Genomic DNA, 13,029 nt, shown 5'->3' on the forward strand with positions numbered 1-13,029 from the left:
ATGGCCACCATGGAGAAGCTGATGAAGGCCTTCGAGTCGTTGCGTTCCTTCCAGCAGCAGCAGGGTCCGGCTGCCATCCCCGAGGAGCCGCTCCAGAGACCGTGAGTGACCTGCGGCCGGGGGCCGGGGGGGCTCCCGAGGTGCTTCGGCGGCACCTTCCCCTGCCCCGGGGGGAGGCCGCCCCGCCGAGCCTCCGCTCTGGACCGGCGAGCAGTCGGAGAGGCAGTTGGCGGTCCCCGGAGGAGTTAGTCCTGAGGTGCTTCCCTGTCCTTGGCAGGAGGCTGTTCTGTGGACGTGTCTGGGAGCGCTGCCTGCACTCTGTTTAAGTTTTAAGCTCGGAGTAACTTTCTGGGCAAGCACATTTGAAAATACAGCGGTATGGGTAACGAAGGGAAAACACAAGAATGCTCTGGGTTTCACAGACGGGTTCCAGGAAGCAAAACCTTATCTTCAGCTAATAAACTGCAGGAAAACAGGCAAAAACCCTTAAGCATAACTTAAAGTACTAAGCCTATTGCATCTGAGGGGAGTTAGTGTGGATGTTTGTTCCTGGCAAACTTCATTTAAAGTCTTGTCCTGTGACTTTTTGTGCAAAGAGCTAAGAGGAGTTAGTTTAAGTATTTGTGGTACCCTTTTGCTTTCTTAAGCACCAGGAGCAAATGCGTTACATCCATGCGATATTGAGGTTTCCCGTGGGGCTGAGAAGGGCGAGGAGCTGTTCAGCGCCACGGTGCTGCCCCTCACGTTTCCAAAATCCTCTAAAAGTTAACTCTTATTAAACAGGTGAAAAGACACTTAAGGTCTTTACAGGATAACTACATGAGTCATGCTGTTGTTTTTCTCTAGCTACTGGGGAGACAGGAGAAGCAGAAGGGTTGAGGAGCAGGTAACTTCTAAATTGGCAGTTTCATAGTGTTTTGGCAGAGGATGCTAAGCAGTGGAGCTGGGCTCTTGGCCACCTGCTCCCACAGTACATTCTGATATGGATGCCAACTAAATTATCATGGTTGATACTGCTTGGAAAGTGTTCTCTCAAACAATCTCAATGCATTTTCACACTTTTGGGTCATAATACATGAAAAACAACAATCTTTTTCACGAGCTAATGGTTTTTAGATGCCTTACTGGTCTGCAGACCAGTAAGGCATCTGTTGTGTGCATTTTTTGTGCTAGTACTTTGTGTGGCATGGAGAATAGATGGCCATCTATTTCCAGTCTTTCCTATATGTAGTTGAAAAAGTCTGTCTAAAAAGTTACTGATGAGATAGGTCATGGTATTTCAAGAGAGTCCTGAAAATTATTTGCAATGCTTGTGGAGGGATGTTATACTTGGTTTGAGGGTCTGAATTTACACATACTCTTCTCAAAACATTAAAAAATTAGGGTTGTAGTTGTCTGTATTGACTTTATTTTGCATTTAAAAATAGGCTGTGTGTTTTCAGAAAGCTGATGGTATTGTGTGTCCCCAGGAGCTCTACAAATTCAGTAACAGCTCTAAGCCTCATTAAAGTCTATGAAAGGGTATTGGGGCAGTCTTTGCTGAAGTTTCCCAAACTTTTAGTGAAATACCAGCTGACATTGTGAATGTAATTAACAATACTGTCTGCACTTTTTTTTTGTTTGTTTGTAATTAACTGTAAAGGAAAACTGCCTCTGTGTTTTCCTTGCATTTCAGGAGAGGTGTTCATCTTCATTCTGGTTCTGTACAAATAGGACTTAAATATTTTGTAGTCTGTGTGGTAACTTCCTACCGTTCTATCTCTTTACTGTTGTAAAAGGATGCGATTTTACCTCTCGGTAATGAAAGAATAAATTAATTGATGGATATCATAGCACAAATGCTACTGTTTTGCTCTTTAATTACTTCATTAGATATGTATTTGACATTGTCCATTAGATTAAAGTTGCCTAAATTAGACAAGTGAGAAGCTGTCATTCCTTGAGTTATAGAGTAATCTCATTATTACAGGTAGTGGTAGAGATTTTTTTTGTTGGACTTTTTTACTACAGTAGAAGTAAAACTACCTACGTCCCTCTATTTTTTTTCTTCTCCCAAAATAAGCTACCTTAATTTAAAGCAATACAATGTTACCTCTACATGATTAAAAATAATAATTAAAAAAAAATTTCCTGTTGGAGTAGGCAAAAATGGCCTTTTAAATGTTTTTGGTAGAAACTGAGCATGTTACATCTGGTTAGTGAATAAGTCCTACTAAGGGCTGCCTGTCTCCTGCTATGAAATGTTTTAAGATCACAGAGATTGGGGTAGAGAAGACTTAATTGTTTGCACAACATGTATTGGAGTTTTTCTTCACTATATTTTTAAGACAATGGCTTCTAAACTCTTGATAAAACTGATATTCTGGCTTTGCTTTTTTAAATTAAAACATTAATTGAATTCAAGCTTTTACCAAGGAGATGAGAGCTTTTTCTGTTTTGAGATATTTAAATCTACAGTAATCATGTATTATGCTTTTATTATGCATTGCAGTCAGATGTCAGTTTCTGGCCCCTTCTCTTATCTCCTGCTGGTTTTTTTTTTTTTTCTTCTATGAAAACTTAGGTTGAGCTCTCTGTCCTCATAGTTCTTCTATACGCTTCTCCTGAGGCATCTTATTTTCTTCCATACCTATTTTTAGCTTTTTCAGATCCTTAAATTTTCGTTGGAGTTGGGCGTTTTGTATTGGGTTACAAAGCTCCCACTAACTTAAAATTTGATTAGTATGATGTAAAAATTCAGAGTTTACTCAGTGAAACTAAAAAGCAGATGGGCTGTCACAAAACATCCTATATTTTACATTTTATTTACTTTTACTTCTTATCAGTGAGTTGAGAGAATGACTTGCTAATGTTTCTTCTGGAAAAGTATGTAACTTTCATTCGATTAATCCAAAGGTGGATTCTTCACCTTTTTTCTTGTTAACTTGTTCTAAAAGTTAATTACTATAGTTGGTTGTGCCCTACTTCTGATTTTTTTTTTTTCCTTAGATTTGATTCTAACCATTACCTTTACAGAAAAAGGTGTTGCAAGAGGCCAGGTGCTCTCCAGCAATATCCATTTTTCTATACTCATGGACTTTACTGGATTTTTTTTTTAATGTTTGACTCAAGCTGTGGCTGTACATTGGTTTCATGTTTCATCAGTGCTATATGTAGAAGTATCATGAATTTTTTGCTTAACTGAAGACCACATGAACTCTGTGACTAATGCCTATTGTCCTGCTTGCCAGTGGTGGTTCCTGGATGGGTTTTTTTTGAGTTATCATTTCTAGAGTGCGTTGTGGACATGTTCTCCTTTATTTGACTATCCATCATTGTCTGTGTTACTACACATTGTTTGAAGCGTCCACCGTATTTGGGCTTAGTTTATTTCTTGATCTGCTCATGTTTCTGTTTGTTATTAATAGAATCTTTTTTGCGTTTCCCATTACTTTTCTCAAGATTAATGTCAAGCCATTTGGCTTGGCCCTTTTTCTTTATGTTGGTTCACTTTCAGAGCTCCGGTACTCTTTTTACATATCCTTAATTCCAAGGCCTAATAAAAATTAGCATCAGTGAGCTGCATCTCTTTATAGCCAGCTCATCAGGACTCAGAGTGAAAAATTATCTGGGCTTGCCGGTTTTCCTATATTGTTTATTAATCTTCTTGGCTAGAGATTCTTTAGAAGCATGCAGAAGATTAAATTCTTCTGCCTGAGAGATGAAGCTTTCCTGTAGATAACTGCTGCTTCCGATATCTCCTGCCTTCTGTTACTCATCAGACTGAAATGGCCTTACTCTTGGGGCTTGCTACTTCAGCTCTCTTATAAGAAATATGTGATGCTGCTTGTCCCCCTGGGTACGCTCATCAGCAGTTTGCATGAGGACTTCATAATACTTGTGAATAGAGCTTTTCTTTTTTTGAAAACAAAACAAAAACAAACAAACCAAAAAAAGTGATTCCTCTCCGGATACTGTTCTGTTATCTTTGTCCTTCTGTAGGTACAGAAAATGTATGTGTGCACACAGGGTACATTAAATGTTTGTCTTCCACCTTTTCTTTCATTCCTTCAAAGGCTGTTTTTTTGGAAGTTGAATAACCAAATGGCAGATGAAAGATTCAGTACAGCGAATGGCTGAATGTTTGTTCTTCTTTCCCTTTGGATAGTAACTGATAGTTAGTCTTCAGCTCTAGTTTCTGTTATTTCAGTTTAAATGGTACTTGTTAACTGTATGCATTCCTTTTAAGTTTTCACATGAAATATTCTCTATTCAGGCCTTTTAAAATTTATTTCAGTGAGGTGGTAGATTCAGTGTTAGGTGAGCTCTCTGTTCTCAGAAATCTGCTGAAGAGGTTGATCTGTACTAGTCCAAGTAGTGTTGAACGCTACTGCCTGCCTTGCTCAGGGCTGTAGTATGTGTAGAACTTTTTTCAGGAAGCAGTCTTATTCTGCAATGTCTTTAATGTGTTTTGTATCTGAAATAGTGAGCTTATGGGCAAGTTCAGATGTGCTTGTTCTATTCTTGGGTGGAATATGTGGTGCTCATAGGAGATGTGGGCAATGCTAGGTAAAACTATCATAGAAGTTGAAATTATTTAATCTGTTTCTTAGGTACCTGTTCACATCAACAATACTTAAGTTGCAAGGTCGGTTGGAGATTTTAGGAAGTATTTGCTGTATTGTTAGAGGTGATCTGGAATTGCAGTTAAAGACTCTGTGGTGCCTTTCAAGATAGAAAGACATTGTATATCTTGATCTAATTCAGATTGGCTACTCGTGTTCTGCCAGTTGCTTAAGAACACAAGCCAAAGAAGAGATTCTCTTTGAGGAATGCTGAAGCTTACCTAAACAAAATACTGCCAAATTATAATGGAGAAAATGATTTTAATAAGAACTATTCCTTAAACTTTTTTAAAGGGAAAGCATTTCTGGAGTGAGATGAGAGGATCCTTGGGAAAAAAACCTGAAATCTTGGGAACACTTTTCAACCACCCACTTCCAACCTGATGGAAGAAAAAGGACAAGGTTACTCGCAAAGAATGGCTTTTTTCAAAAACTGTACTATTATTTGACCTAAAGCTTTTAAATATTACAGCTTAATTCTTCAAAAATTTTGTCCAACAATGTATTTTAAGTTAGCTTAATTTAATGCACTTATTGACTGCTTGCTCTAGGTCCTTAATATTGTGTTAACTATATTAATATATCTCAAGGCTGTTCACATAGTTTTCCAACTTCTAGTTCAGAAGCACTGTTTTGCTATTTGATGGTTTTGCTGGTTTTGCTCAGACAGAAAATTAAATGCTAAAAGTACAGATGCTCAGTTTTCACTTGGAAAACAAAAGGGAAGATTCTCTGTGAATATAAGTGAAGAGGAAACAGACGCAGGAGAGGTACCTTTGGGTGTGCAGTTTAGCTCCAGTATTGCTACCGGTTAATCATTTAAAAGTAATGTCTGCTTTCCTAAAAGTGATTCTGTGTCAGGAAAGTTAAGAGTAGGAAACACTGCATACAATGAAATAAAATTTCGCAGTCACAGTTGTGAATCTCTCCGCCTCTTTTTTTCACTTCCTTTGTTGGAAGGGTTGGGGGTGGAGCAGGGAAGAAGCTTCTGTTCTAGACTCAGTTGTAAAGGGTTGTAGGAGTTTATATCATGTTGAAGTGAATGTTAAACAAATTTTGCTTTTCATATTGTGCTATATGTTGCTTGTAGATATGCAATCTTCGATTCGGTGATTGGTTTACATTCTCTTGCTGCGAGTTGACTAAATTTGGCCTTTCCTGGACTATACCAAGTGTTACTATAGGGACATTATTCTTGATGGGCATAGACTGTGCCTAAAGCTTTACTATAATTACAAAATGATATGGGGGAATGTGGTGTATGATAGCATTGCCTCATCATCCTTTCCAGTTCAGATACAAAATGGTCAATTTAGTAGAACTCTAAGTTTCAAGAACTTGCCAGACAAAAAAAAAAAGTCTAAGGTGATATTATGTGTGAGGACGATCTTTCTAAAAGTGGTATTATGGCTTATTTTACCCAAGTTTTTTCTTTCTGTTGGCTTGTTTATTTCAGCTTTGTTCTAGGCCTGCTCCACTTTTTCCCTCCGTTCCCTTTACTCCTCTTTATTTTTTGTTTTTTTTTTTTTTCCCCAACATTTTCTCAGTGAAAGTTACGGAATTAGTATGATATTCCCTGTTAAATGGTCCATTCCTTTTCTAAGTTGGTATCCTTCCCTTTGCTTGTGAGCCTGCATGCTCTCAGCAGCGGTTAGTATACGCAGTCCAGGGACTATGGGTAGTTGGTGGACAGCTGTTTATGTAATGACCAGAAGAGTGCACTTTTTTCTTGTATAATCATTAGACACTACTCTAGCAAGAGTGTTTAAATGGTCATTGCTTACTTTTGAAGTCTTCTCAGACTCATTATCGTTGTATTCTTCTTTTAGAAAGAAAGAACTTTCAGCTACCAAGAAAGATCGAGTGAATCATTGCCTAACAATATGTGAAAACATAGTTGCTCAATCTTTAAGGTAAGACAATGTCTTTAATTTATTGCATTAATATGAATAGCTACTTTGGAGTGTTAGTTTATTGAAGGCTTCCTGATAATTGCTGATTTTAAATGCTCAACTTCTGTTTAAAACTGAAATGGCACACTTTTTTAATTATTTCTTTTATAACAACCCAAAATCTAAGAAGTAATTTTTTTAAGCATTGGTGGACTAGGCATTATCCTCTACCTCAGACAGACTAACTGAAGCACAGAGGTCAGATACCTTGCCAGATTATGTAGGGAAAGATCAGGGAAATGATCTCCCAACTCCTAATGAAGTGCTTTAATCCACTGAATGTCTTCTCCTCATGTATAACTCTGTATAATATATGTAGCTTGATTCTCAAAATCCCCTCAAAAGTAGCATTGGTGTTTGCTTTTCATAGTGTGCATTGTAATTTTGTTTGTTTGTTTGTTATGTTTGTTTATTTAGAAATTCTCCAGAATTTCAGAAACTGCTGGGGATTGCTATGGAGCTCTTTCTCCTCTGCAGTGAGGACGCAGAATCCGATGTCCGGATGGTTGCTGATGAATGCCTTAATAAAGTTATTAAAGTAAGAACTTCTATACATAGTGCTAATAGATTTTACTGCTCACCTGCAGTGTCCTGTATGAATTCACACTGATGTTTTTAGTTGCTTTTCTTATTATTGATAATATCTCATAATGTAAGAGGTTAAGTAAGCTTCTTTATGAAATTCTGTATGTGCTCTTAGGATACTTTTTATGCCCAGATCAAGATATTTAACTTGTCTTCTGTTGTTCATCATCCTAATCTATTCTTTTCTTCAACTCTTCAATTCTTTCTTCATTAACTTAGTTCTCTTCAAGTTAGCTAAAAGAAGAACATTGGTAGGGTAGGCAAAATCATCTTGTATGGGAGGAATACTCTCTTACTGTTCTGTAAACATAAAGATGGTTAACATGAGGAAAGGTAAAAATGTTATTAAAAAACAAGCTGAAAGATGTAGTGGCTTTTCATTCCAGACTAGTAGCATGCTGTAATTCAGGTGGTGTGATTTGCTGAGATTTGGAGAAGAAGCTTTTGGGCAATAATTCTGGAGATTGTTTATTACCCTGCTGTGATCCAGAATGAAGGGCTTGTTGGAGAACAGTGGACAGGCATTCATATGAGGTCAGGCAAGGTCTAAATCTTGATTGAAAGTATGATAAAGTGAACCTCTTGAGTAATTGATGTGAGCTGCTGCTTCCAGGACAGGTTTACCTTCATCTGCCCTTTCTTATTTGGTTGGGGTTTTTTTTCTTTTTTTTTTTTCTCCCCCCCTGTTTTTGAAATACTTGACTTTTGAGTCAATGTAGTGCACCTGCATAGTTAGTTGATGCAAAGTTTAAGTGCTTTAGAAATATGCAAATAATGATTTTCTTTAGCATGAAGCGGTGTGTAGAAGCAAGCAAACATCCCTATTTCTGTAGAGATTTCTCTCAGTTAAGTTCTATTTGTTTGGCATCTGAATGAATTAAGCTTTTGGGTGTTGAACTTCTGGCTGAAACTAGTATGCAGAAAGCTTACTGAATTATGTACTGTATGCCAAAATGATAGGGAACAAGGAAGTGCAAATGTCTTTCGCTTTTCACATTTTGCCCTGTAGCACTTTGCTCTATTCATTCTGATTTAAATGTTTTTTCATTTGCGTGAGTTTGCACTCTATGAAATGCATACACAATTATGTAACTTAATTTGGTTTAAAAGATGCTCTGAAACAGTTCTAATGGATGCAAACTTACTTCCTTCTTTGCACCAAACTCTTCTGTAGGCTTGGTATAAAATTGACCTCTGTAATTCACTGATCTATTCAATATTTTTGCTTTCTGGCATGTTTCAAGGTAACTTGAAAAGCTTTTTTTTTTTTTTTTTTTTAAATCTTTGTATAGGAGTTTGTTTTGTTTTAAAGATTAAAGTGACTAAGTTATGGAATCTTCTATCGGTTAAGCTTGCCGGTTGATCACAGCTATCAGATTGTAATAGTTGTGATATTCTAGCCACATGGATGTATCGGACTGTTATCAAAGCTGATCATAGTTTGCATTCTGTTTCTGTGTTTTACGCTGTGTAGAAGCAACCGAGTCTTCAGGCAGACGCTCTCTCGTGTATAAATGCAGAGAGAAGCCGTGATGCTTGTGAGGAATGGAACAGAGGCGTCAGGCCCCTAAGCTTGCATGTTAGTCAACATTCAGCGTTTTTAGTACCTCAGGCATTTTAGAGACTAATTCTGTAGCTAGAAAGATGCTTTAGATTTTCTCTCTTTAAATGTAAGAATATAGATTGTAAGCATTACTTGTGTAATTTTGTGTCTGTCTGGAGTTTGTGCTCATTAGCGTAATTAAACTGGTAACACATTTGTGTAGACAAGGCTGTAAACTGAAAACAGCAAGTAAGTTTAGATAAACACTTTGTAGGTCATCTTAAAGTATCACTATGCTTACCTGTCAGAACCTCACAGACGGCATAAATGGCTGAAAGTTTAAATAGCTTTGGTGATATCTTTATTTAAAAGTAAAAATACCACATTAGGATTTACCAGGCTTCTGAGAGTAAGGTGTTACTAAAGCTGTCTGTTTCTGAAAATGATGTATGATATTGTAGTATTCTCTGTTCTAATGATACTGGTGGGACTGTTCACACAGATTGGAGTACAGTTGGTCTCAGTAATTGGGACTTACTATTTCTAGTAATTTTGAGCTTACAATTTTTTTCTGATTGAGATGACTTTTTAGATTCTAGCCTGCTAAAAATATAGGTATACACGAGTAAAAAGAGTTGCTTCAGTTGAGTGTGTTGTAAGAACAACTTACCCTTGAAGCCAAAATAGTAGCTGGTACCTTTTTGTGTTGCTTGATATCCTTATAACATGGTCAGTGAAATTCCTGTAAAAATTAAGTTTTGTGATATAAGTGAGATTTATCCTTACCTGCTGTCATCTACGTACTTGCAGTTAATAGTTAGGGTGCTTATGACAACATAAAGATACAAGCCAGGTAAAATTTTTCTGGGAAGGTAATACCATTTTATTATAACGACTGGTATAATTGGGGGAAACAAAATTTTGGAGCATGCAGTTTTAGGCTGGGCAAATCATGCTTTGGAGAAACCACAGGCACTTCACTGATGGTGCTTAAGCTGTTGTGGCCTCTACATCAGCATGTGCCATGTAAGAGTAATCCTGTGAAGAAGTGAACTTAATGTTTAGGGGTCAAGAAGGCAGATGGAAAATTAGAAATTATTAAATTATTGGGCAAGGAATAAGGAATGAAATACTAAACATTATAGCGCTGTATAAATCCATATTGTAGGCACTTGCTTGTTGTATGAGTCACAGAATTGTAGGGGTTGGAAGGGACTGTCAGAGATCATCTAGTCCAACCCCCCTGCCAAAGCAGGGTCACCTAGAGCAGCCTGGACAGGAACGCATCCAGACAGGTTTTGAATATCTCCAGAGATAGCGATTCCGCCACCTCTCTGGGCAGCCAGTTCCAGTGAAGCACTCATTTCATCTGGGGAAGTGATGGTGGAAATGTTCATAAATAGTAGTATGGACTAGGAAAAAAATGGAAGAGAAAGGGTAATCGTATGTATACAAAATATTCCATAGGAAGAGATGATATAGAGCAGAACTATTTTCCTATTTTTTAATTCTTTGCCATTTTAAAGATGGAGGGAGAATGATTGAGTTGAGGTGAACAGAAAATCACTACTTCTTGGTGCTTACTTTCATTTCACGTACCCTAGTTGTTAGACAGACTGCAGGTTCAAACTACAATGTATGCTCTGCCGCACACTGCTTCATTAGATCCTGGGATGCGATGCTTCTGGTGTCCAGAATATCTTGTAATAAATGGATGCAGAAAATGGGCTAATTCATGAAAGAAGGGTTTTTCAAGGACTGTTAAAGGTAATGGTACAAATACAGCCTCAGTTTGAGAAATAGTAGGAGGCTACTTGACGGTAGGGATATATTCACAAGCAGTGAGAGGTATTTCCTGCTATACTATTTTTGTGTTTTAATATTCTATTAATGAGTATCTATTTCTGGCAATTGCCAAAAAGCATGTTACGTTGGCTCTGCTTGTAGTCTGATCCCATATGGCCTTTTTTAGGTAGAATGGGTAAAGCAGTCAATATTAACTGCAAATAATTGTTAGGGTTTGTGGAATTTGTCCACGTTTCTATTTTGTGTTTGTGTGAAAAGTAAAGGTGTCTCTCCAGTATTTAGCAGTTTCCTGGTTATATATGAAATACAAGGGCAGTTAGATAGTTCTGTGCCTTTTTTGCAAGTGTAACTTTATTCCTGTAAAGTGCTTCCCTTCTGATACAGTACATTCTCAATGCGTTTTATTGCAGGCTTTGATGGATTCCAATCTTCCTAGGTTACAATTAGAACTGTATAAAGAGATTAAAAAGGTGAGTTTCTTGCTTTAATGTCCTTTTGTAATATGGTATTTACGAAGTTTTTTAGTATATTGGAATGTGGCGTTAGTGTAAATAAATAGTGTATGTCTTTTAAGATCAACGTCAAAGCTTCACTTTTGAAGGATCTGTGACTGTTTAATGTATTATTCTACTCAGTTCCTCACTTTTGGCCCCATTGTGTAGATATAACCGCTCCTGACAGGTTGTCTGGCAGAAAATGTGTGAGCATTTGGTGTGAACAGCAGTCTGAGTTGACCTCAGTGACTCTGCACCCAAATGACTAAGGCATATTCATGATGTTTGCTCCACTGACTGAGCTGGAAAGAATAACTTCGAGCAAAAGGATGGTGAAAAGTAGGTGGAGGACGGTGACATTCTTAATTTGACATAACTTCTTGGAGGAATCATTTGATCAAGACCTGAAGTGACCCGATACAAGTTTTAACTACTGTTTTGTGAATGTGTGATGCATGCTTACAGCTTCTGTAAGAAACATGGGTAAAAATACTGAAACATCTCTCTTTGTACCAAAAGTCACAATTTAATTATGTCCACAGGAAGAATTTGAGTAATAGTCTTTCTGAAGTATATGACTAGAAAAGTGCTGTATTCAGGACGGTATCATTGAAAATCATGTCTCTTGCATCTATAAGCATATAGCAAGGCTTGTATAGAGAGAAAATATAGATGTTATTTATTGGACAGTAATGCTATTGCTTTTTGTTACATATCTTCGGGAATGATAGGACTCTAGACAATAAAATAATAAAAGCAATGTGGATAGCTTTTCTTCTGTCAGATGTGGACTACTTGTATGCCCTGTGTGAATCTTACTGAACTGTTGTACCTTCATGTCATGCAAAATTTTTGAGGGTATAGAAATGGATGTCTAGCTAATTAACAAAAACCAGCCACCAAAAAATTGCTCAGAAGTTTCTGCGCTTTATGACTAGGTGCAGAAGGAAATGTTTTGTTGTTCAGGTGGCATGTGCTTCTTGAATAGCTGGTCTCAAATTCATGGCAAAGGCAAGAGAGAGAGGTAGCAGACATTAAGAAGCACCCAGCAGACCAAATTTTGTTTGTGCGTTAGTTGGATCATTTTAGGAGCCATGCCAGAATCTGTTGTTCGGCTTTGAACCTGAAAAATGCACATTTTGTAATTCAGATGCAAGGTTTTTTTACTTGTCATGCTAACAAGACCATGAGCCTTTGATATACTAGCTAAAGAAAATAAGAAATAGGTGACAGTTTCTAAACATCTTAGCTCTGTCTTTGGAGGGGCTTGATTTGAGAAGCATTAGGTTCAAACTACAGTTGGTACACAATTTTTCCTACACATCTATTGACTTCCATAATTTTCTGTATTTGCAACAATACTAAGGAGCTTTACTATATAAGCTCTGGGTCTGTGTGCACCTGTCTGAAGTCAGGTGCACAACTGAAGGTGTTAATACAGACACACAGATACTAAATGTAAGCGTGCAAGCCTTTATGAAGTGACGCAGATCAGTATGTGGGGTTGGTTTTTTTCGTGCAGTCAAGAACTGAATATTATTTGTTTGCATTTCTCCACTGCTGTCAATTTTTTTCTGCATTTATATCTCTGCAAGTGTTCCAGTGATTTTTAGACTCTCACATCATCAGTGTTTCTTTGTTGGTTGATGACTTTCTCTGTGGTATTTTAAGCTTATTTCAGCAGAGTGGAGAACTCAGTCATTTCCTTCTCTTTCTTGGTGTTCTTCATTGTTCATTTTGGGTCACACGGAAAATTCCTAGCACCAGCTAGAAAGCTGAAGGCAGTCATGGAGCTGACTTGACTTCCTTTTAGCTAAAGGGAATTTATGGCTTCCAGGCACCTTATGTTTTTATATGTTTAAGTAAAATGGTATAAAACCATATACTATTGTATATTGTAGGTATTCTTTAGGAAATGGTTTTGCTTGATGAAATGTAATGATTATATACTCTTTATAGAATGGTGCTTCCAGAAGTCTACGTGCTGCGCTGTGGAGATTTGCTGAGCTTGCCCATCTAGTTCGGCCTCAAAAGTGCAGGTAAAC

The 13,029-nt window shown here is 37.5% G+C and overlaps 1 protein-coding gene across 1 annotated transcript in view; it reads left to right on the plus strand.

Annotated features, from left to right (window-relative positions):
- The window catches only part of HTT (huntingtin), a 76,963-nt gene continuing 63,934 nt past the window's right edge, over nucleotides 1-13,029 (plus strand). The window contains exons 1-5 of the mRNA XM_074148136.1: nucleotides 1-101; nucleotides 6,434-6,517; nucleotides 6,974-7,094; nucleotides 10,901-10,960; nucleotides 12,944-13,023. Of these exons, the coding sequence (XP_074004237.1) occupies nucleotides 1-101; nucleotides 6,434-6,517; nucleotides 6,974-7,094; nucleotides 10,901-10,960; nucleotides 12,944-13,023 (446 nt within the window). The remainder of the gene's footprint in view (nucleotides 102-6,433; nucleotides 6,518-6,973; nucleotides 7,095-10,900; nucleotides 10,961-12,943; nucleotides 13,024-13,029) is intronic.

The sequence above is a fragment of the Numenius arquata genome, chromosome 5 (genome assembly GCF_964106895.1).
Source record: "Numenius arquata chromosome 5, bNumArq3.hap1.1, whole genome shotgun sequence".
Classification (NCBI taxonomy): domain Eukaryota; kingdom Metazoa; phylum Chordata; class Aves; order Charadriiformes; family Scolopacidae; genus Numenius; species Numenius arquata.